Source organism: Empidonax traillii, unplaced genomic scaffold (assembly GCF_003031625.1).
Source record: "Empidonax traillii isolate 1590-97213 ecotype Southwest subspecies unplaced genomic scaffold, ASM303162v1 scaffold542:size423868, whole genome shotgun sequence".
NCBI lineage: Eukaryota > Metazoa > Chordata > Aves > Passeriformes > Tyrannidae > Empidonax > Empidonax traillii.
The window spans coordinates 380046-406214 of NW_020955735.1; the positions used below are offsets into that span (position 1 = coordinate 380046).

The following is a 26169-nucleotide window of genomic DNA, read 5'->3' on the forward strand; positions in this document are numbered from 1 at the left end:
AAGTGCTAACTTCAGTACATACTGGACTCCATCTAAAATAAATAATCTTACTAGCAGCAGTAATTGCACTTCTGAGAGATACAATTAGTGAATTTTTGTGAGATTTAAAAATATCAGAATAGGCTTCTGAATTGTGGGGAACGGAATAAAATTCACAAATGTCAGACCAACTGCCCTGAGTGCAGAATCTATGCCTAAAGACAGGAGTTCTAGTGGAACTTTGCAATTTCCATTTGATGCAGATGTTTCAATAACCTACTACTTGGTACTCTACACAGTTAAGATAAAAGGTTTCCACATCACATCAACGACAGTTCACAAACAATTTATCCACTTAAAAAGAGCTAAGTATTTTGTAATATATTTGAGAATCAGAACTATTTTCTTCATACCAATGCGGAATGTCTACACTAAAGACCACATATGGCACACAAGAGTATATTTCAAATAGAAAATAAACTTATCTAGGACATTTTTTACTTCATGAAACATCCTCAAATTTTACTTTGGTTAGTTCAAACTAACATCTGTCATACAAAGTGAATTTGCAATTCACTGGCTTGTTAGACTTTACTTGATCTTTACATGTTCCTTCCAGTTTCTTCTATGAGATGCCAGTTTAGAAACCTGATAAGTTTCAAAACTTCTGGGAAGTACTACGTGACCTTGGACAACCCATTGGATGCTTAAGCACTTAAAATGTTCTTCTTTCTCGTATGCTGAAGTGAACTTCAACAACTCAGCAACTACTGCTTCATACTCTGATTAGTGATCAAGAACATCTACAAAACACTATATCTGCTACATTACAAATTATTTAAATGAGATATTCTGTGTAATGAAGGCAACCTACTTACTTGGAGGAGTAAGAAAACCGTAAGTGAGGTGAGGATGACTGTTGTAAAACAAACATGTCTGGTTATGGTTCTGTGAAATACGAACATCTTTGTGTAAACAGCTGAAGGTATCTTCTGTAGCAGAAACCCATTTGTCCTATTGAACAAGAGGAAAGTATCATTGTTAAAAGCTGACTTACAATAATTCTCTTGGTATGAAGGACTGCAGAACTCTAAATATTTAGCTGCAACTGCCTTTAAGAGTGTGAAGGGACTTGAGCAAGACACAAGAAATTTTCCTCTTCTGTCAGCGGAAAACGAGCCCTTCCATCCACTTCATAGATCTTGGAAATAAAGTGACCAGAACTGCAGCATTTTAGTCAAATTGAGAATAGCGTTTTCCAAAAAAGAATCTAGGTGTCTATTAAAGATAACCTGATTTACAGCAAATGTACTTGTTCATCAGACAGATGTGCGGGCCACTTGTTACAGTAACTAGTTGGCTCATGAAACTAACCTCAAAATATTTAGGATCAAGCAAACCTTGACAGAATTTAGCTAAATTTAATTATAACAGTCATTATTTAAGACCTATGATTACCAGATAATCAAATTAAAAAGCATCCTCTACAATCCTAATTCCTCCTAAGCATGATATAGCTTCTAAATCACTTCTGAATAGGAAAGGCCAATTTGAAAAAACTTCCATTCACCAGATCAGTGCTCTGCATGAACAGGTGTATCTTAGCATAGGTTTCAGGACAGCAAAGACCTGATTTATTTCCACCAACCTCTTTTTTTCCCCAATTAGGATTATATTCTGAGAGAAGGATCATATCAAGGCATGAACACTTCAAGACAGTCCAGAGATTACTTTTTCAAAAGGATCCTGCCACATTACAAACACTGACCATGAAACCCATGTTGAGACCAGAGTTTCAAGATAGCACTCAGAGACTGCTATGGCAGACCTACTCTGCCAAGCAGTAAGCCAATGCAGACTCACGGGAGTTCTATATCAATGCCAATGGACTCCTCACTTCCTAGTGGATCTGCTCACTCTGGAGGCAAAACTGTTACACTCTAAGAAATGAAAAAGAGCCAAAGCCAATCCTTATCAGCATAGTGAAGAGAAACTCTCACAAAGTTTCTCTTTATATCATATGTGGTTTGACTTAGTTCCCTGGAGGTAATATTACGGAATCGTTGAGGTTGGAAAACACCTCTAGAATCATCAAGACCAACTGTTGACCAATCACCACCTTGTCAACCACACCATGGCACTAAGTGTCACATCCAGTCATTTCCTGACCACCTCCAGGGATGGTGACTCCACCACCATGGTAACTCACAGCACACACAGATCTAAGGAGCATTTGGGAATAACTGACATTCAAGCATTTTACTTCTCAAGGTTGCTACTAACCTTTCTTCATATACTTACATCTTTGCTCACAGTGTATGCACTCCACAGAGACATCCTGTAGTCCTTGCTGTATCCACTCACATAGCGGGAATGGTAAAGGAGGCAGTAATTTTGTCTTTTCTGCAGAACCCTGGGCCGTCCATAGGGTAAAGTAAGTTTCTCTGTCTTCTTAACTGCAACCAAAATAATGCTTATTACTTTTCAAATAATACTGGTTGTTAAGTATCTTCCTCTTTTATACACCTTGGGTTACTTTAATTTTAAATTGCCAAACAGAGAAGTCACAGTAACAGAACAAAAAACTTTTGTCCTTATATCCAAGACACAGTTTCTATGCTAAGGCAAAAGTGACAAAGACAGTATAAAGTAATAATTTAAACATACATTGCACAAATAAAGCTTATATTTAAACCAAAATGTTTTGCCATCTAAAACAGAAGGTTAATCTAAGTTGCTAAGTTAAGGTATTTGTTGACTTTCTGTTTCAATTTAAATATATAATGTGGGATCTGCTTCTATGTAATATTTAGATGAGAGAAAAACCAATTCTCATGATTTGAAATTACCGATTATAGTAGAAACCATAAAGTCGTATGTAAAAGTGACATTTAAAGGACTAAGAAATACAGAGATCTAAATAAAAAATACAGTGAAGCAGTGGCTGGATTTTCAAATGTATTTTCACTAAAAGTATGCTGCTACTATGATGTCAGTATTTGCATTGATTTCTTATCAGGTATTTCCACTTACACCATTTTAGCTTCCCATTCTGGAATGCTCATTACTTCAGTGCTGGAAAAGTCAAAAGTATCAGATTATACATATGCCATAAAGACACATGTATAAGGACACGCATTTATTTGAGAACAAATTGTTCAGTAGGACTATATTCAAAAACATTGGAACCATAGAATGATTTGGGTTGGAAGAGACCATAAAGATCATGTAGTTCCAACCCTGCTGTCAAGGGCGAGGACATCCTTCACTAGAACAGGTTGTTCAAAGCCTCATCCAGCCTGGCCTTGAACACTTCCAGGGATGGGGCATCAACAAATTCTCCAGGCAGGACTATAGATCTAATGGGTATTTCAAAGAATTTTTACATCATTTACATGAGAGTTGCTCAGAAGTTTAAAAATACAAGATGTTTGATGTCTAATAAATTGTTAAATTTTTAACTTATATTATTATCATCTAAGTTCTTACCTTCTGCTTCAGTGAGATTTAAACGCTGATTAAAATCCCTTATTGGCAAGCCCTAAAATCATAAAGCAAAAGCAGTGAGATTCTACAAAGTATTCTATAAAGAATATCTTGAGTTGGTACTACACCTAAAGTACTGCATGTAACTTCTGTCTTGCAAGTCACATGTATACAGAACTCACTGACATGTACTTGCAAAGGAGCTACAGGGAATTTGCAGAAACAAAGGGGTTTTGCCACAAGCATATCTAACAGACTTGAAAACCACAGCCCAAACACAGAACAGAAATTTCAACATAACTAAATGAAGTGAGCAAGAACTGAATGCTTTCCCCATCAAGATTCTGTGACATTTTTCCATGTTTTTCAGAGGTGAATATGACTTTACATAAGCAAACTGCAAAAATTAATACACCAATACAGGCTAGTACCCTCTAACTCCGAGCAAGATTTGATTTTAAAATGAATAGTAAGGAACTGTGAAACATATCTGGAGAATGCAGAGCTTCATTCTTTGAATACGACACAGACTTCTGCCTCTACGACTTAGACCACTTCAGTACTTACTGCTGTCCTGCAGGAGCAGCCAAGGCTCACTGAAAAGGCTCTTTGACCCACCACAGAGCATTCAGAAGGATGGCTTGTTTCTTTGGGATGGTGGGGGGTATAAACAGGGTTCCTTAATAGATGGTTTAGGCGTCCATGAGTTCCATTGTTTGGGGCCGGTTTCAAATCAAGCAAATCTATGAAAGAATTCAAGTGATATTAACAAAAGGAGAAAGATTGTAATAGCTGATTGTATTGTGCTTACAAGTATGGATGAGTCAATAAAGCTGCACTGCTTGCTGCTCATAACATCCAACAAGGAAAGCAATTCCCTATTTAAAAGGGACTACACATGTTTTTAATTAGGGTTCAGGATGGTATTAGTCTGCTTATAAGGTTGAGTAAGTTCCCTCAATTAATTTTATATCAGAAAGTTAACATGCTGGCCTTTATACATCCTATTATTCTAATGCTTTTTGTACAGAATGGAGGAAATCTAGACATCAGTGAATGCACTTAAACCATCTGATCTGTCACTGAACTCTCTTCACTGTAAGCACTCTACCCCTTCCATACAGAACAGCTCAGGGGGACACAAGAAGGTATTTCAATATCAACCATGAAAAGAGAAGACAGAAAAGCATACAAGGCTGAGAGAGACATGCCTGTTTCCTATTCCAGTAAACAATTTAAACACATGGTTTAAATATGGGATACTTGAGTACTGATCTCAAGCATTTGCCATGCTCCCATTAAGTATTTTCTGGATCAAACCCTTTGGTAATACTTTGCCTCTCACAGATGTAGCACAGGTTCTAACAAGGGAGGGAAGTAGACAGAAAATAGTGGAAAACAGGCAAAGACCTCAAGGGGAATAAATGAACAGAAAGTGGTAGATCTAGTGATAGACTTTTGGAGAAACATAAAGAAGAAGGGACAAAGCAACAAGGAGTAATATTGTTACTGTTGGAGGGAGGAAAAGAGGGCCACGACACATCTAATTTTCAGAAAAAAACACCACTTCTCTGGTGCAGTGTTAGAAAATTAAGTGAAGAACATCTGTATATGGAACAGACAGTCTGAGATCCTCATACACAGAAACAGACTGTATGGAACAGCAACCAATCATGAATTCTAGAGTGACACCAAAGAGAACGGAAAAACTGGAAATCTGAGTATTGCAGAGACAACTATCTCTAGAGGAAGACTCCAAGGCAATGGGACTACAGACTAACAAAACAGTTGCAGCCCATCATAAGACCAAAAGCCTCACATATTTAAAACACCTGTTGTATTAGATAATGAGAATCGGCAGGAAAACATTCAAAGCTAGTATTAAAAGACACAATACAGAAATTAAACAAGTGACACATAACGGAAGAATTTGAGAGGGGTTTTTTACATGAAACAAGTAAACAAAAGGAAAAAAAATCCAAATTCTATCTGAATTAAAAACCTGTTTAAATTAAGGAACTAAAATTAAAAATACGGTAAAGTAAAAAAGAAGAAAACACATGAGAAAATACAATGAACCTGCATAAAAAGCCTACTGACGTAGGCTTTCTGGAAATGAGCTGCCTGGCAGCTGCGCCCATATCCGTTACTCTGTTGGTTACTTATTGTTCTGCCTGAATAAAGTCACCTGAGTAATGTGATAAAGCCTCTAATTAGATATGAGAGAGAAATATCCATTCTTCTTGATGGTAGAGAGATTGCAAAGTAGCCAGTTTCAGTAGCGGTGAGTCGAAGTGTCAGCTCTGGAGCAGCCAGAGGAATACACAGATCAGTGGAAAAGAGGCATACAAGGTGGCCTGATCAGGAGATCCTAAACTGCTGTTAGTCATTTAGAGATAGACCTTTCTCAGAAAAACAACAGCTTTTTATTTGTGAAAATCAGCAGCAAGTCTTAAGGATGAGTTTCTAGGGACACTTAAAAATCTGTTACTAAAAGATTTACAATGCCCAAAAGGTATCACATTTTACTGAACAAAAATGACCCTCATCAAATTGTACTTACCACACAATAAATTATATACTTCAATGTTTTCAAATGGATCAACTTGAGTACGAAACTTGAATCCTGGTCCAAAACCAATAAAGATAGCCTAGGATTTACAGAGAAAAGTATAGTGGAATTCAGTTTAAGACAAGTTGAAAGTATCTTCATATTCAGAGAGCATTTTCTTCCAAGAACTTAATCTTTTCTTTACCAACATAAGTTGGATCAAGTCAAAAGCATGAGTTTTTCTTTTAAAAAAAGTAGATGTGTAAGAATAATTTTTAAAAGTAGTAAAAGAGTATTAGGAAATCAAATACTGTCTCATTGCCTTTAGCCATTTATAAAGTCCCTTGCTCTTCTCTGCTTTTGAAGAAGTTAGTCATTTTCTTCAATACTTTAAGAGATTTAATGGAAATGTTGATCCAAAATAACCATCACATTTCATGTCCTGTAAACAATTTGGAAGCTTTTAACTTAAGGCTATAAAAACATCTGTTGGTAGCAATGTTTTAAGTGGTTTAAGCAATGAAAAGGTCATAGGTTTCTATGCCTGGTTTGCAGCTGTTCATTCTTCTTGCACCATTTCCTGAGCTGTACTGGACCTGATCCAGGAACACAGCCAGCTCAAAAACTTTTCTGCTTTTTTTCCTGCTGGCTCTTTTCCTTCTGGTTCAATTCCCCAGCCTATTTGACGCTGCAGCCATCCAAAGCTTACACCATACACCAGCATACAGCAGGGTTTGCTGCATGAATAAGAACAAGGAGGGAAGGGCAACAAATGCCTAAACTCAACTGCTGCCAAAAATATTGTTTTAAAACTTATCCTGAGATATTCAGCTTATTTTTTAATGAAATGAAACAGATTGTACCCATCAGTGGTATCAAGATACTGAATGAGCTTTACACTTTATAGCATCTCCCTGGGTAAGATCTCCAAGCTTTTTGCAAAAAATGCAATTGTCTCAGATTTCACAAAAGTTAAAAACTCAACTCTACCAGCCTTTTTCAAGATTAAAGCATAACACAGGGTGTCATTCTGCAACTATTAATATTAAAACCTGTAGGCTAATAATTTACTCAACAAGCCTAATTTGAACCAGATGAGGCAGGGACATGCTACCTCCTTTCTCTTGATTTTGGTAGTTACAGAGTATGAAATCTCTGCTGCTATAATGTTAGCCACAATAAGGATAAATTATATCTGTTTTAAGACCTGTTAGGGATGCTATGAACTGACAATCCAAGTGTGGCAAAATGTTCAAATAAACATACTGAAAAAAATTCACACAGTTAAACTGTATCAGAGAGACAATATGCGAAACTCTCATTAGGCATCACATGGCCTTGCTGGTTGAAACCCATTACTAGATGCACTATCAATAGGTTTTCCATTGTCAAATTAGGGAAAATTAATAGGCCTGGAAGGGTAAACAGATACAAAATTAACATACGCTTTTGGCTAACATGTTTTATGGCTGTTTTTTAAAAACAGTTTGATGCCAACACCGTATCATTTACAACACAGGAAAAAAAGGTTTTTAAGAGAAATCTGTGTTACATGGACTATGTAGGTCTTTTCATAAAACCTGTTTTCAACAATTTTCTCTCTACAGATATGTTTACACATATTCACTGTAATAATTCAAAGTACCTCACAACTGTTTGTGAATTCTATCCTGCAAATAGCTTTCTGAAATCAGGAGTATTGCCTTTCACTTTATTGATAGCAGAAACCAAACCAGGGATACGTTAAGCGACTTCTCCAAATTTGATGAAACTGATTAAGAATTCAATTTCATATTTTCCTATGATTTCTTCCCACTTCTCATTAAAGAGAAGAATTTCAGGAGTTTCCTTATTTTATACATGACTGACATGCTTTCTCCTCAACAGACTACCTCAAAACAGTAATACATAATCTATCATGACAGAGTAGAATTACAGAGTTGGAAGATAACTTAGTCAACTTTTTAAGAGCCAAAATCAAAAGTAATTATGTTGTTTCTGAAAGATGCTCATCTGACCAGTTTTTAAGTAGTGTCGTAGAAGTTCCACAGACTTCCAGGGCAAATTAATGTACTCATTATTGTTTTGAAAGAAAGTTTTCTAGTCTGTCATCATCAGTCAGATGAACTAGGTTTACAGACCAGGAAACTGGCTGGCTAAGCAACAACTTCCTTTCCAAGGGCCTGGGTGACAGAGTGGACAGCAAGGCAAATCTGAGCCAGCAGCACACCTTGGCAGCAGAGCATCCTGCACTGTACAAACAGAAGCTGAGCCAGCAGGTTGAGGAAAGGGATTATCCCTTTCTGCACAGCATTTCTTTAGACTACATCAGGTTACTGGACCTTCAATATAAGAATGACATCAACAAACAATCACTGTAAATTCAGGGGAGGACCCCCAAGGTGGCTGGGGGCTGAAGTCCTTGCCTCACAAAGAGGAACAGGGCTTGATCAGGACAGAGAAGAGACTGCTTCAGGCAGACCCAGCAGCAGTCTTCCAGTACATACAACAAGGCCAATGAAGAGATAGAGCCGTGCTCTTCAGTGCTACTCAGTAAGGGGCAGAGAGTCGACAGGCAAACTGAAACAAGAAAGGTTCTGGATAGCTACAACAAAACACATTTACACCAGGAGGACAGTTAGGCAGTGGAATGTGTTGATTAGAAGCTGTGGAGCCTCTGCCCTTGGTAGCTTCAAAGACACAGCTTCATAAAGCCCTGAGTAACCTGGTCTAATCTCAGAGCTGACTGTTTTGAGTTGGAGGTAGGACTAGGGACCTCCTGAGCTCCCTTACAATCTGAATTCTCCTAAGATCCACAATTATTGTATTTGATGATTTGATAAGTTTCTTTTCCTGCTTTTAATGTTTCAACAAAACAACTTGTCATACCTTTATAGCCCTACTAGCACGGCAAGATCTCTGGGGTAAATCCTGTTGGGTTTTTGACCAATTCTTACAACAACTGAATCCAGCCTTATGGAGGTTACCTAGCAATGTCAATCCTATACCTGCTTGATTTCTTTAATTACAGATGGAATAATATCACAAATCTTTGAAAAAATAATCCCAACACCCAGTAAACACAACACTTGGAAATAGGAGCGAAAAAATAAGAGCTAACACAAATTTAAATCTCACCTGCATATTGGGGAAGCGATTGTCTGAGCCATGGAATCCACCTGTGCAGCTTTTAATCTCAAGTGGTTTTCTATTAAAAATACACAATTTATGTAACTCACACTTTATAAATCATATTGGTCTAAAACACATTCAACAATGACATGTTTACTTCTCTATTTAAAAATTTTTAGAGGATTGTCCATAGGGAATAAGAAGTCTTTAAAGCTCTGGAAGACAATGTCTTTAAAATCCGAATGGTAGTTTTCTCTGAAAATGTTATCCCTTGGGAATTCTCATGTGTCCATCAGAATCATTTAAAGTCAAACACCACATGACATATGAACAAAATATTTGAATATTTGTTCTCAGGATAATAGATTTTCACAGTTATTTGAGTAACAGAACTTTACTTTATGTAAGTGATTCTTAATAGTTTTTTTTAATAAAATCTCTAATGTAATTTAGACCATTCACTCGGGCATCTTACAGTCTAATAAAAACAAACCTCCAACCTATGCTAGGTATATATATATTATTTAAACACATACAGTTCTAGTAACCCAAACCTCATCTGCACAACTTGCACACACCTATGGTGCTATACAACATGACTTACTGAAGACATGGACTGAAAAATTCTTCCATGATGAAAGCCCTGAATCATCACAGAGGTGTTCAAAATTATATTACAGCAGATACCACTATTCTGGGAGTTGTAAATTCTTTCATCAAAACAACTGATTAACAATTAACAATAGTGGAGTCAGTAAGTTCAACGACTGACAAGACTGATTCAGCTAAGTAACTACTTACACACTTTGATTTCATGGACTCACTTTGGAAATTCCTAAAGCACAACAAGATGTGCTCAAGTATCTGACAATGAGGGCCTTAGTTTCTAACCTGCCACTACCTCCATACCCAGCAGGGAGAATATCCATAGCTGCCAGTTTAGAATTAGACTCCCCAGGCCAGCAAAACCTGTAGAGAAAAGCATGCACTGTTTCTTTGCAATGTCTCTCTGCTGTGAGAAACAGCAATATCACACTCCAGTAGATATCACTGAACTCTCAGCATCTGGAAGAACAAAGCCATGAGAAAACAAGAAGTTATTTGTTGTATAATGAAAACTGTAACTCACCGAGCAAGCTGCCATTGGGAGTCTAAGTAGAAGTGCAGAGGTTCAATCCGGTCATTATAGGAATAATGGAAACGCTTGGGTAGCAGCTGTTTCATATAAGCTTTGAAAGGTTGATTTGGTCCTATGCACTGAAATGTTGACATTAAAAACATAAAGTGTACATTTCACCAAAATTTACTTATGTCATGCACAGTTCTCATATAGTATATCAATTGCAAAGGGTCTGCAATAACTTGCACTAAGAACAGTATGACCCCATCAGGTTTGGAGTCATACAGTCTGCAACACAAATATGAATGAATACTTAAATACTGACTGGTTTTGGATTCAACAGTTAGTAGAAGAATATTTAATATTGGATTATGGACATAACTTTTTTTTTTTTTTCTTACAACCTACAATCGTAGGAAACTCAACAGTAGTGTTTAGAATTAATAAAAAATTATAGTAAGACAAACATCATGATACTTTCACAAGTAGTAGGAGACTACCCAGTGCCATAATTCTACTCGTCTGTACTAGAGAAGGTAGTAAACATTCAAATGGTTTTTAGATTCACAGAATCACAGAAGGGTGATTCTGAATTGAAAGGGACCCACAAAGGATCATCGCATCCAACTCTTAGCCCTGCACAGGACAAGTCACTCAGGGACAAAAAGATTTTTCCATGAACTAAGATGCATTAATGACATTAAAAAAAAAAATAAAACAAAACCACACACAACACAAAACCAAAACAAAACCCCTACTGTAACACTGGAATTTTTGAACAGTGAAGTCATCTATACAAACAGCATAGCTCTCAACAACAGCAGGGATAGAGTAAAAAAGCAATTCACTAAGCTGTAAGTGACAATAAATTCAATAGCCTATCTCAAAGCTGTTTATCAAAAAGGCATGAGCAAGAAAATCTCATGTGTGTCTTAACAGTAGAGCTGAACTTTATCCTGACTTAGCCCTCAGGTAGTACATTCCAGATACACAATTTCTCCGGTTTGAAGAGAAACATGATACAGTTAGTGAAAAGAAACTAACAAAAAGCCTTAGTTAATGCACAACCCAAGAGCAATGTCACCTTGGTCAATTTTGATCCTTCCACATGTGGAACTACTTCTCCTGTTGTTCTAATGGAAGGTCACACACAGAGAATCAATTAGGTTGGAAAAGACCTCTGAGGTCATTGAGTCCAACCTATGACTGAACACCACCATGTCAACTAGACCACGGCACTAAGTGCCATGTCCAGTCTTTCCTTTAAAGACCTCCAGGGACAGTGAATTCACTACCTCCCTGTGCAGTCCATCCCATGTCTAGTCAACCTTTCTGTAAAGAAATTCTTCCAAATGTCCAAATGAAGCTTCCCCTGGTGCAGCTTAAGACTATGACCTCTCTTCCTGTCAAAGTCCAGATGCTATGAAAGTAGCCCACAAAACAGCTGACACTATAAAATACCTGTAAATGTCAATAGAAATTAAGCTAGAACAACAGATAAGACAATACCTACCGTGAGGTTTCTGACAATCCCTTCATAATTAACTGGAAGAATCATATGTAAATATTAGTCACCTAAGTCAAAAAGAAACCAGATGTAAAATGAAAGCATTCCCATCACATAATATAACTGGCTTAATTTCAAAAAATTCCTGGGCATAAGAAACTATTTTTTCAGAATGAAAACCATATAGAACAAAATAATCACTAAACTGTCAATGTATTGCTTTTATGAAATTTTAGTTCAGCCTCTCTTCTCTTTGCTTACTTATTTACAGCTTCAAATGTTAAACTATATTAGTTAAACTTTAGTTAATACTATCAGCTACATGTTAAACTATATGTAAATGTTAAACTCTATTAGCCACAGAATATTAGAAGAATAATCTAAGTTCGCACAAAAGAGGCAAATAAATGCTGTGTTAATCAAGATGGATTTTTCCTACTTGCTAATAAACTTGCTAATAAAGAAAAAGAAACAAATGCAACTATCAGGACAGCAGTTTCATCTGGCAAGCATCCTTATAAAGACAGCCAAATGCAAGCTGGCTAAGATTCAGATGCTTACACTCAAGCCAAAAGAGACCATTCCATCATGTAGTTTGACATTTTGTATAACACAGGCCCACTACATTTCACTCAGTTACCCCGTCCTGAGTCCGGTACCCAATACTTGACTAAAGTACATAGAGGATTACCCTGGCAAGAAAACCATTCATAATTCCTGCACAGATACATGCAGTGCTGCAAAGACAGCTATGCTACTTCATTAAAACAGTGCACATGTCCAAAGCAAGAGGTAAGCATTTGATTCCCACATTCTCTGAATAAACATTTAAAGAATTTTAGAATAGCATCAAGCAGTGAAGTAAACAGGACTTAAAATCACTGGGTTTGAGGCCTACAAGTTTTAAAGAGGACAGAGAACAATAATCTAGACAGAAAAAAAAGAAACACACAAAAAACATAAAGGAAACTTGCATTTGAAATTCGTAAGTACCAAAAATTGCAGGCATTAAATAATAATCTAAAATGAGACTGCTTAACTAATCAAAGTTTAAAATTTGTAAGCATTCATTGATTGTCACTCCGTTTTATCATCTCATTTATGTTTATTTGCAGTTTACTCAACTGCTGTCAAGGCCATTAGGACATTTTTTTATAACTATGAAACATAATACTCAAAATAATGTGTAAATTATGGTAACAATCTAATATTCCTTTACGAAAGAAAAAATGCAAATTTATACACACAAGAGCAAAGCAGCAAATGAGGTGAGATGTGAGGGGGGGATTTTTGGACTGCCTTGAGAACCAATGATCTTATTCAAAGGAATGGCATTCACAAGGCAGGACGTATTTGCAGTTGGTCACTGAGGCAGCTCATAAAAGCAACCTGTAGGATTCAAATACACTTTCAGACTTGAAAAGTCAAATGGTCTTTAAAAACAAAGGCGCACTACTCAGTATTTCTTCTTCATCATTACCCAGGTTCTCCCTAGCTGGCATTCACTCACATTTACTCATGGAATATATGGAGCTTGAGTTTGTATTTATAAAGTACAAAAAACACATAACCAAATAACAAAAGTTAGTTTAGCAACTACATACAAGAGAAATACTCATCTGGAACATTATTAGGTCTTAAGCGAGCTGCAGGACCAGGTACAACTATGAAATCTTGAACATTGTCTAGATAGCTGTTCAGATATGCTGTTTTTCTGCAACTCCCTGCTTCCATCCCTGTAAAGGGAAATAAATTTTATTTTAAAATGGGAATATCAAGGTAGAGTAGCCTTGCTATGGAGACAGGTAACTTTAGTTGTAGAAGTCAGAAATGTAATTTCTCTGGTCTCTTTATCAGCAATCTCAGGACATCTGATCCAAGATGGGTATAGAAGAAAAAAAACACTACACACAGAAAACCACAATCAATTATTTCCTCAGCTGAGAAAGACTCACCAATTGAATAAACAGACAATTTTTCTCCTCTGAAGGGAAAAGAAATCTTACAAGCCTAAGAACAGTAGCAAGGGTCAGACCAAATATTAATTTAGCTGAGTATCCAACCTAATAGTGTTCAGTAACATGTCTAGAGAAATACCCAATAAGCACAGCATCATGGACTGGTCTTTCTCCCAGTGTCTTTTATAAGTTTTCAGAAGCCAAAACGGACTTCAAGCTGCATACTGCATTTGAACTCTTATTTTTAATAATTTTTGACAGGTTTACCTTCCATTAACTTCATAAATATTTTTTAAACCTGTATAGATACTTGGCTTGGATCATTCCCTGCGGCAATGAGTTTTGCACGTCATTTTTGTGCTGCATGAAAGTGTGCCTATATTTTGTTTGTCAGGAAAAGTAGAAGAAAAAAAATTGGTAAAATACATAGTTTGTAGAAAGAATTCCAGATATACATAAAAGCTATTGCAGAAATAAATCAAAGTTTTGTATTTAAAGCCTTCTAATAATGAAGGAACTGATAACTGAAAGGAAGATATGGTTTATATTTTTGCTTCTTCAGCAATTTGCAAACTGTTGCTGTGCAGTGTAGTTAAAAGAATAAAATGAAATCTACTTTTTACAGTTCACTTTTTTTATCCTATTTCTTTTATCATCTGATAATAGTCACAAAAAGAATTAGAAGTAAAATATGAAAACTATTTAATCCCCCCTATATTCTCCATTTCTTCACCTCTCATAGAAGAGTCTAATTTTTACTTATACTGCTTATCTCTTATACCATCTTAATAATATAAAACATATTTTATAGGTATTAGTTGCTTTGTTAATCTTGTCAGAAACATACAAGTATAAACTCAGGATATTACTTTATAAAAACAGTTCTTCAAAAGTTCTGATATATTTCATAAAATCAAATTTACCATGATCTGATACAAAAATAATATTCAGGCATTTATGCAAGTTCATTTGCTTTAGACCATCCATCAGCATCCCTACTATGTTGTCCACTCTCTGTAATGCCGTAATGACCTGCAGAACAAAAATAGGAATGTAAAGTAAGTGTTTAAAATGCTGTTAAATACAGCTAAATAAAAATGAGAGTCTGCAGACCGCCTATCACCTGCACTGTTCAGAGTTGCCTCCATCTACAGAAGACTGGCTATATCTACCTATACAGCTCTTAATCCAATTTTTTCATGCACCCCACACTATACAATGACACAGCTACACATTTTTATGTGTTATTTCAGTTGCAGATGCTTAAAAAGAAAAACAGAAAAAACAACAACAACAACAAAAAAATGCAGTGACAGTGGTTTAAAAGTATGAAATGGAGGATGCTTGTTGCATTACAAGGAGCACAACCAAGGACAACAGGGAATGCCTGCACAACAGGTGCAGATCTGATGTACTGAATAGAATACAGGAAGCCAAGCCTGCAGCACTCTTCCTCAAAATGCCTGTTGGGAGAGACCTCGGAGCAAACTGTCCTTGAAACTGTGCTCCCAGACTAACATCTTTTCAAACTAGTTTAAAAAAACTGAAAAAGCCAAAGAATGAGCTACCAGTGTAGCACTATTTGTGACCAGGCGTCTGGTGTCCAAGCTCACTTGCAAAGGCACAGCACAGGAGCTACTTTTGAATACTTGCTAAGTACAAAAAAAAAGTATTTTAAAATGAGGTAATTCTGTTACCTCATTGAACTCATTACTTGTATAAACAGTCTTGCTTTGTGCAAACAAAGATGAGATACTATTGTAGAGACTATATACAAACCCTCAGGGTCTTTCTCTCCACAGTATTCCTGACATACAGAACTTTAAATCCCCTTATTAACCAAAGGAAAAGATAGCCAATTAAAACACCTTCCCTATAGTCCAATTCCAGTTATGTCTGCTACTTTGTTACATGAAGAGTAACCACTCTTCAATATCTTCTTACTCTTGCCACCACTGAAGTTAAATACCTAGTTATGATGCCCAAACTTCCTCACCATTCAAGATGAGAAAATTTTACAAAGTTCCTGAATTTCCAAGAGCTTTTTGATTTGCATTTTTCACTTTGGTTTGTGAAAAAGTAAAGCTATTTAATACTTTTGAAAACAGTAGCAGTCCCAAAGACTTCTTATTTATACAATAAATCACAAACAGTGATGGGGTGAATGTTACTTTTATCTGCCTCTTTCAGAAAAGGCATAAAATATAACTGCAGTGAAATAAGATCAATATTCATCTAAATCTTAGCACAGAGACTGGGGGAAATGAATGACCATTACAACAGAAATACCTAACCACCAAAACACAGACATTGCTATGAAACCCTCAGTTCTTGCTAAGTTGAAAATCTACAAATTTTATTTCCCCATTCCTCCCTCCCATCAAAAATCAACATAAACCATTAGTAGGAGCAGATAAAACAACATACAAGACATACCCAAACATGCTTTGGTAATTTAAAAGTCATCAAAATAAAGAAAATAAACAGTCTGTTTAGTAAGTCTAATTTTATTATATACTTTAAATCAGTGTTAATTATGGATGGGCTGTCTATTCACCATTTTTTTTCCTAATAAGCATACTTCATACAATCTTGGTTTATTTAACTTGAAGTATGGAAATTATAGAGTCAGAGAAAAGCTTCAAATTAAAAAAAAAAAAAAAATTTAAGAAACTACAAAACTACTTACTCCGCTGCTTACTGGTCCAAATTTATGGCCCGAGGAATCTGGTTCTTCTAAATACAGAGTGTAAAAGTGTGGTCTATATCAAACAGTACCAAAAATGTAATATTTTACATACATGTTGAGACAGTTTGAAGAGATTATATTTCAACAATGGAGATAAAATATTGGAAAGAATGCTGTCATTCAGACGAAAAACATATTAAAGTGAAACAGAGAAATGCAACTTCAAATAAAAAGCTTTCAGTCAAAGAAACAGGCATTAAATAATATTTTAACATTATCAGAATAATGGATAAGATATTCCACTCTAACAGGAACTTACACTTGCAATTGTATACCTACCTTTCATCTTCAGGTAACTGCAGCCAGCGAAGAACAGTTATCACTCTTTCTTCAAAGGGGATTGATCTGTATTAGAATAATACAGTATCAACCAACCGTGTATTTCCAAGAGCTAAAAACTTTCAGCCATACCTTACAAAAAGTCAGTGTATTTTAGCAAAAAATAAAAAAATTAATTCATTAAGTGCTATTTAACAGGATGCAAATTTATCCATGCTAATTGCCTGTGACTCTACAGGAGTTTACGGTCTGATCTAAAGCTCCATTGAGTATAGTCCCCATTGATTGCAATACAATTAGAGTAAACCTCTCAGTACTGCTTGTGTTTATTATACAAAGTGAATAATCGGCTTCGAGGGGCAAAGTCATATGTAGGTTTCCATTCCTGTATTATGTTAACGAAAAATCTTTGGTTTAAGGCTAGGGTTGGGGATTTTTTTATGTTTAAAGAGGTTGAAGACAAGTTCTCATATTATGTCACAAAGTAGATCTTCTATATCAATTACTAAAGTAGACCTTTAACAATGTGAGGCATCCATAAAACTAGTATTCAGCTACTTAACACAAATTCAAGTAACAATGTACCAGTTCCTAGGGAAAATATGTAGGTAGTAAGACAAGAACCAAATTTTCCATCCTATATGAAGGGTGTACAAAGAGAAAGCAATCATAGGAAGATAGAAATAAGAAGACTGATTTCTTGGGTAAGATTTGAGATTATTAAATGGTGATAAATCTCTTCATAAAGCAGAAAACATTCAATTGCAGTGAAGAGCAATCACTGACTAAAATATGACTGCCTTACTGTGCAATATTTTCAAATTTTGCAATTAAAATAATTTTAAATTGGAATAGTTTATCACAGTCAAGAGTAAAACTTCAGTGGTCATGAACAGTGTCCCACCAAGACCTGATCCACTCACTGTATGAACAGTTTGGATTGAAATACTCTACACACCCACAAAAAGTTTTTATTAATACCTTTAAAACATTTGCTGAGAAATGAAAAGATTATTAGACAAAGACTCTATACTGAAACAAAATTACCTGAATTTTAGCTTTCTTTTCCATGTTGCATACAACTATTTAGAAACCAGGAAAAAAAGTTATGCTTTCTCTGGCATCTGTCCCATTATAAAAGTTAAAATCAAATATTCATCCAAGACACAGGCATTTACATACCTATTGTATATTTTATACAGGCTTGGAAATGTTCCGTTGACTGCTACGTCTGACCCAGGCCAAAAGAAGGTACCCGCTTCCAGACCCTGGTACATAGCCGTCAGCCAAATCTGCAGGAGAACATTTGCTGTCATTAGGGCAGGTCACTGAATTAGCTGAGTAGCTGACAGACCCACTGCCACCCTCACCAACCTTGCACCCTTCAGCAAGACCTAAACCTAAAACTTTAAGTGGAACACTCCAATCAATCTCGCAGGTCACCGCTATCTGCAGCCCAGATACACCTTGTAGCCTGATTCCTTTTTGCAGACACTCACATCCCTTCTGCTGCTACACCAGGCGGAGTCAGGACAAGAGTAGGAACCCTTAGTAGAAATGAAACGGTAGACCCATGGCTGAACGCTAGGGAGGTGAAATGTCTCAAGAACAGTGACACAATAAGGGGTGTGAATATTCCAAGGACCTACATCCCACGTGCTCTTGACATATGGAAGCAACACTTCCATCAGTTCTGGTTTTACTGCTGATCCCCATGATTTACAGATTTATGCCTTGTGCATATTTTCAGCTTGATTCATATCACTCTCAGTAGCCTGCAAAGTCTACACCAGTTTGTTCTTTCCATAAGAAAAAAACAAACAAACAAACAAACAAAAAAAAAAACCAAAAACCAAAACACACACCAAAAAAACCCAAACAAAAACAAAACAAACAAGCAAACAAAAAAACACCCACACAAACAACCTAGTCTTCCCTGCATTAGTAAATAGTTGCATCTGGTCCCTTGCTATTCTTCAGGCTAGCACTCACCCAAACTTTTCCATGCCACTTCATTTTGAAGGGAGTCTCAGCAGTTTTGCATAGGTGTATGACTGAACCGAAATAATTTCTTTTAGAACTACGTCTTTAGACTTAGTAGTAATTTATTCAGAGCATAAACCTTTATTAAAGATTCTTATTACTAAAACTAACTGATCTGTCGATTTCCTCAGAGAAGTTAAGTGCAAGCCCACTCATATTAAAAACAGGACAAGATCTGGTATCTCTATTAGTTATTTTAAGCTATCATTCTCCTCAGGGAAAAGTCCATTTAAGTGCAACAAAATCTGTTACATTTTGTTTCATTTGTTATTTTGGAGCTCTCCTATGGCAATTCGTAATTATGCTGAGTAACACTTCTTGGCTGACTTAGAAGTACCCTCTGTACTCTTTCAACATCATTCTCAGGAGAGTATGAATACTTACAGGCTGCCCTTGGTACCACTGTGGATTAAACTTCTCCTCACTTTTAAGGGTGAAGGATGCATTTCTGTTTGGGTCATACATCTTGTTATCAATTATACCATGAGATTCAGGATACAGCCCCTGTAATTGAGAGTATACCTTACTGCAATGTTATAAAGAAAAAGAACCTTCTGGATGCACAAACATGTCTTCTAGACAAGTATATCCATGGAATACTCTGTATGTGACTTCTACTCCACTAGTACCTCAAGACCTAAATTTTACACAATCGTGTTCCACGGTTTGCAAGCCCTACCTTTCAATTCTTAATTGCTTCTGAGTGAGATGAAAAGAAAAAAAATAGGCCAGCAATTTCTTCTGGGAACAAATTGAAAGACACCTTATGAGCTCACATATTTGCTGTATCTTTAGTATCAAAGACAAAGCAATTACCTATGCTGGATCTCCATCACATGAGCAAAAGCTCTAGCTGGGATACCCATTACATGAGAAAGGAAGGAGGTGCTCAGGAGCACCAGTTCTTGGGTAGTTTTAGGAGACCTTGTGCTCTGCCTTTAAGCAGACTAGCTCCTTTTTACATTTATAAAGGATAAAACACCACCACCATTAGCATCCTGCTACTTTTCACAAGAATGGTGAGTTGAGGCAAAGTTCTGTACAGTACACCTCACACGGCTGCAGAGCATGCTTAATGCCTCTTAGTTGCATATTCAATCGTGGATATTTTCAAGGACTGCACAATTAAGCATCTTACTCCTGAACCTGTGCTCCTCACTTAGCAAACGTCCAGACAAACTAGAGAGACGAGACAGGAAGTGCAGATCCTAGTATTTGATTGAATTTTAGTTCTGGCATGACGAAATTAAAAAGGATCTCCTTGATTCCAACCCTGCGTTTGGTGTTAAAAACCTCCATTTTTCTTTCCATATGCAGGAGGTGATAAATTTGCGAGATCAGTGCTGTGACATTTCTATGCAGTCTTGGGTACAGTCCATCACAGAGTCAGCATCAGTATGATGCTCAAAGCTCTCATTTCATACTCTACTTTGCATCATGCCAAACTACCTTAAAGAAGTGGAATAAGGCTGGCAATATAAAGGAGTCAGACTGCTCCCACTCCAAGAGAGTGAGCTGCAAATTAGTGGAAATATTTACACAAATGAGGAGTTATAAAGTCATGCAATGTTTCACTGTATGGGAATTCTCACAGCTACCCTTAGAAGGATTTGATTTACTTACATTAGATCTGGCCACTTAGCTGTAGTGTTATATAATGATATACACATTTTCCTATTCTGAAGGGAAATACTATTATTTTAATAATCCATCAAAAATATACTACTCCCTTGGAGACAACTTGATAGTGAACCATCTCTTCACCGCGGAAACATAATATACAGGAATTCTTACTGTGACAATGGAGTAATGGTTGGGAAAGGTTTTGGAAGGGTACACTGGTCTCATACTGGAAGTGTATGTTCCACATTTCTCTAGAGGGAGGAAGAAAGAAAATCAGCAAAATTACAGAAATAAAAATCTTGCAAGTTTCTCTCATGAATACATAGTCCTATTAAAAACAAAAAAACAAACAAACAAAAAACATATTTACAGAAAGTTTTTATTCTTTGTTCATTTACAAGCTGACTAAATAGCTATTAACACGAATTTTATATATTCCTAATCACTGACTGCAATGGTCACATGAGAAAAACCTAGAGTCTTTGTGAAAAGCATGCATAGATAAGAATGAATAATCAAAGAAATCACACCCTTCAAAGTTGTCCTGGTATGCAGTAAGTGCAGTCTGCAGTTTGAGACCAACTAGCTACTTTAACCCTGAATGCTCCCAGAGATTAAGTGGTCACTGGCACAGTGGTGCCCTAGGTCTCTCAGTCACCTGTCAAATCACTACTTATTTTGTAGTCTCTTTTTCTTTTTTTGTGGGGTTTTTATATTTTAAAAATAAGCTCTTATTCTAGAATGAAATTCAAAGCTTTCTTTATCTTGATATAAAATCATATGATTTAAAAGAGATTAGTGTACTGTATTTGCTAGTATGAAGAGTCATTAGCCAGGCCAAAACCTTATTTAAGGGGTATAAATTTCCATGGGCAAATGTATGGGCCTCAGTTTTCAGAAAGAAAAGAAAAAGAAAAAGCCTTCATTAACAACTTAAAAAATGCCATGGGATAACCCAAATTGCTTCAACAGAACCTAAAGAAGCAAAAGTAATGAGCCTACAGAAGAAACACCACTGGACCGTCACCTTCACTATGACTATGGGTAATTACATATAACATAAATAAAATAGAAATGAAAGATTTAATAACAAAATGTGTTGCATCAAGGCACTTCAACTCATTGAATTGAGGCTTGGATTACATTTCAGTTGAAATAATCAATTTGAGCTAATCAACATAAAAAGAAGACAAGCCAGAAAAATAAATCTTCTCAAGTCACATAGACATCCCCTCCCACACTTAGTTCTGTAGTAACAAATCATCACTTGTATGTTTTTTATTACTGCAACACACTTAACACATTTCAACCGTTTCTAAGTTTGTTTTTGAGGTTGTTTTCCAAAATCATAGTTTTTTATTGGGGGTGGGTGGAGAGGTTGATTTTTTGTTTTGTCTCTTTCAAAAGAGAAAAACACACCTGGAAAAATTTTGCCAAAAATCCTAGGGGTTTTTTGCTGGGAATTTCCATAAGGGTTATCTTTACTCTTTTTGGCTTGTTGCCTTAGTTAAAGACAATTTAAGACAAAAGGATGATTTATCTCAAACTTGCAATATCACACAGAAGCATGTGAAAATGTCTTCTTTTAACACCATATGACACAGTAAGGCTACGCTTGGGTTCACACCTCAGTGACACCAATTTTCATTAATGAGACTATTTTTCTCTTACCGAAGATTATTTGCCTTATCTGAGCATTTCATCCACCACATTACGATGAGGGGAAAAAGGAGAAACCTGAAGATTCTGTAGTATACTCTATCGTAAAAGCCTTCTAGCATATTGCCAAAAAATGCTGCAGAGTAATTTAGAACTGTAAACGTAATGCAGAAATATTTCCTCCCAGACTATTCCTAATTTTATTGTGTATAAAACATGTATTATTAGGCATTCTGATATTAGAATCCTTTAAAACTCATCAAAAACACTATAGTTCTGGAGAAGTGAAGTGACTTTGATGAAGATGGTAAAATATTTGTCTTTCTTAGTGGTCAGAATTTATCATGAAAAATACAAGATTACTATAGAAGTCAACGAGAGAAGTTGCACTGTAGCCTATCCAGACCAAAGAATGAAGAAACTTTACACACAGAAGTGGATATCACAGACTGGAAGTCCCACAGATGCTTTGTGGCACTGCTTAACTTGTCTCTTGGGCAGAGCTATAATAATTTTTAATAGCCAGCTTCTCCTAGCAATGCCCAAGAAGACTTCTCCAGTTTTCATTAGATGCAGTCATAAAAAAAAGTGAACTTTTCAAATGTCTTATTTTATGCTAACATGGAACAAAATGAGGTAAAAAAAAAAAAAAATAAACCACCCTCAAATACATCTGTAAATTGTTATCTTCTGGAACATATCAAGTTGTGACAACCACTGTATAAAAAAGCAAGTATTTTTACTGACTTATTTTTAGTCAAACTGAAACCAGGCACCCCAGGTAGTAATTTATGAAGTCAAGAAAATTGGCATATTTTTCAGACAAGAAATACCATCAGTTCTTTACAGACCACAGCCAAAACAGAAACAGGAAAAGTAACTAAAGTTACTTAGGCCTACAAAACTAAGACACTATAAAAGTTAGGGAATAAAAATGTACTGCTGAGTGTCTCACTTCTTCTAGAAATGTTTGTTAAATGAATTTTTTCTTGGATTCATCAAATTTCTACTAGGCCTTCTATATCATCTGTTCTTAATCTCTTCCTTCTCTGTGTTCTTTTTCAAATATAATCAAAATGCTTTCTACCTTGCTTTCCATTTTCCAACCATTCCACCTAAATATGAGATGATATACATTATAGAGTAAAAAGGGACTATTTCTATTTTGAAGAAATAAAGGAAGCTCTCAGCAAAAAACATCCACCTCCTAAATATAACAGGGCTACCTAATAATTTATAAGATTTCACTAAAAATCCAAAGGGCCTTTTCCTCATGCCCTCTCTCTTTCTGCCCTTACACTCTGCCACATCTCAAGTCCTCTGTGCATGGTTGTTATTTAGGGCAAGGATTTTAAAGAGTAAGCATAGTGGCATCTATGGATTTTTCAGGTAACACATCATAATATTTCTTAGACAAATAAACTACTCACGTAATTTGCTAATAACAGGTAGAAGTCCACCCCAAGTCTGCAAATATTCTGCTCTGAAGCCATCCAATGAAAATAATAACACTGGAGACTTGGTAAATCTGAACAAACAGAAATTGAATATTAAAAGACAGACTCTGAGAAATAATTTCCTATCACTTATTTCAAGAAAGTTTCCCCCAGATAGTTGGAATGTTCATTATGGGGCTATAAACCAGACCAAGGAAGTAAGTTGTCCTAAGCAGGAAGGTTTGCAGGTTGGCACAGTGGTGACCAGACAAGCTGTGTGGTCCCTCTGCTTGTAGGCTGGCATAGCAGTTTTACACAAAGACACTGAGGAATGCAGTAGGGCGTGTACAGAAAAGTCATGACAAGGTCTGATTTCAAACACACCCATAATATGAGATGCTCAGGTAATCCATCTGGTGGGTTTGATACTCCTTATCTTGAAATCAGTCCCACTGGAGCATCACTCAGTCTCTCCAACCCCACTTTCCCACCCGAAGGTAAGAGCAGGGAAAGAAATACGGCATTGTGAAGCCATGAGTTTCCTTTATTCACTCTACTCCTGAACAACTTGTAATCCAGCTGAAAAAAAAAAAGGATTTTTTTCTACAGTACACAAAACTGTAAGCAAGTCTAATGTACAGGGTATGTTAAATCAGCAACTATAACACACATTTTTCCTTTCATCTCATAAAGATTATTCAACCAAGAAGAACTTGCTTACTATACCAGAAGTACTACCAATCTCCAAACTCAAGGTGGTCCTGTGACTGGAAACAATGTAACAGTATTTCCGTCTGGAACTTGACAGATAAATTCAGAAACTGATTTCACTGGAACAAGCTAAAATAAAATCTGCCATTCCCGTCTCCACAGGACCTATGTTTTCTAGTCTTGACTTGTTCCCAGCTTCAGCCCTGTTCAAACAATTTCTCTCCAACTGTAAGTACTTAAAACATTGCATCACAGACAGGAATAGTCATCAGTAACTTCTTCCCTGAAGAAAACATACCCTAGGTTTGACCTATAGATATGAGCACACGAGGCAAAAGAAAAAAAAAAGAAGACCCACAGCAGTGCAACAATAACTACTGCAAATGCAGATCCCCATAAAAGAATTTAATATATTTTACATGTCAATTGCAAGCTCATGTTTCCTTTTTATGTTTGCAATCGGTAAAATGAATAACTTTGTTGCACTTTAGCTTCCCAAAATAAAACAGGGACCATGGAAGACAAATATTATTTATAAAGTGTTTACAATTTCTTTAGTGTGGTACTCCACAAAAAATCCAAGCATTTACAAGTGAAACATTTATAAGCCTTAAGTCCATTAAACAAATGTGGCTGTATTAAGCTAAAGATTAGTCAAGCAACCAAAACATTTCTATCTTAAAAAAATTTTAATCAACAATTTGGATAACAGTTCAGCCAAAAGGATTTCGTTACTCAGAACCATTACATAGCCCACCCTACACCCCAGACAGAACAAAATATTTAGTTGCATTTCTGAGATGCATGTTTGTATCCTGATTTTTAATTTATATGGCACATTTAGTATCATCTTTTGAAAATCTAGTAGGGGCAACTAGTTGGGAACAAGAAATTAGTGATTTTCAGACCAAGACTAAAGCCCTTTGGCAGAACAGAGTAGGGAAACATTATGTGCTACATTTGCCCAATACTACAAGTATTTTTTGCACCAAAGATTCTGATCTCTGCACCTTTTGCAAATACCTTCTCCATCTCCCTCTTGCTCAATAAATTGATTCACTCAAATGCAGAGGTCTAAAAATCTTCACTACAAAGTTCCCTGCAATAGAAGATGAACTTTGAGGCAAAGACTCAACATTACTTACCAACAAGTCTAACTTAAAAAAAAAAAAAAAAAAAAGGCCCAAACAGAAAACCCCACCAAATCTAAAACAACTCCTTAGAAAGGGACTTTACGCAACTGTTTCTGGTTTGGCATTTGCAAGTAAACCAACTGTTAAATACATGTTTTGGTTGCCTGCAAATCTAGCTACTGGCCCCTTCGCACGTGTAAAATTATATTTGGCAAAACAGACCATTGCCACAAAGAGGTGGTTGGCCATTTCACTTCTTGTATGCTCTACACATGCCAAAACTCATATAGTTAGTGATCTCCCTGGTGCTCAGAGAAGCAAAGCATGACAGACCATGATAAACTGCAGTCTTCAGAACAGCTCCAGTAAAATGCCCAGACAAACTGATATGAGCTCAATTCCAAGGTCTATCAGCAATCTCCATGACTTTTTCCTGCCAGTAGCCAAGACTGCACTTGCTACTTCAGAATTGCGGTACCATGAGCAAGCAAGCCTGGGAGGCTCAAGTTTTGGTCCTGTCAGTGATTCATGCTGGCTGTGTTCAAACAGTATGACAAGCATGTTTAACAGCTCTTGGATAAATAGGTACACCACAGTCACATCCTGACTCCAAATTGAAGGAAATGCAGTAGCAATTATCCCCTCCTATAAACCTGCTTCTATGGAAACATAATGCAGGCAACACAGGTCTACTGTGGTCTAGTAGGTCCACAGGGTTGGATAATCAAGAGCCCAGAACCAAAGAACACTTTGCCAAGTTGACCTGCCTTATTGCAGGCAGGCTAGGCCATAATTTAAAAAAA

The 26169-nt window shown here is 36.4% G+C and overlaps 1 protein-coding gene across 1 annotated transcript in view; it reads right to left on the bottom strand.

The window, feature by feature from the left end:
• ENPP1 (ectonucleotide pyrophosphatase/phosphodiesterase 1) overlaps positions 1–26169 on the bottom strand; it is a 41112-nt gene that overhangs the window by 4673 nt on the left and 10270 nt on the right. The window contains exons 6-21 of the mRNA XM_027897447.1: positions 23517–23614; positions 20599–20678; positions 19189–19308; positions 17944–18053; positions 16762–16827; positions 16423–16495; positions 14657–14765; positions 13380–13511; positions 11782–11813; positions 10278–10405; positions 9155–9224; positions 6029–6116; positions 4033–4208; positions 3469–3520; positions 2281–2435; positions 858–993 (exon numbers count right to left, since the gene is read on the bottom strand). Of these exons, the coding sequence (XP_027753248.1) occupies positions 858–993; positions 2281–2435; positions 3469–3520; positions 4033–4208; positions 6029–6116; positions 9155–9224; positions 10278–10405; positions 11782–11813; positions 13380–13511; positions 14657–14765; positions 16423–16495; positions 16762–16827; positions 17944–18053; positions 19189–19308; positions 20599–20678; positions 23517–23614 (1625 nt within the window). The remainder of the gene's footprint in view (positions 1–857; positions 994–2280; positions 2436–3468; positions 3521–4032; positions 4209–6028; positions 6117–9154; positions 9225–10277; positions 10406–11781; positions 11814–13379; positions 13512–14656; positions 14766–16422; positions 16496–16761; positions 16828–17943; positions 18054–19188; positions 19309–20598; positions 20679–23516; positions 23615–26169) is intronic.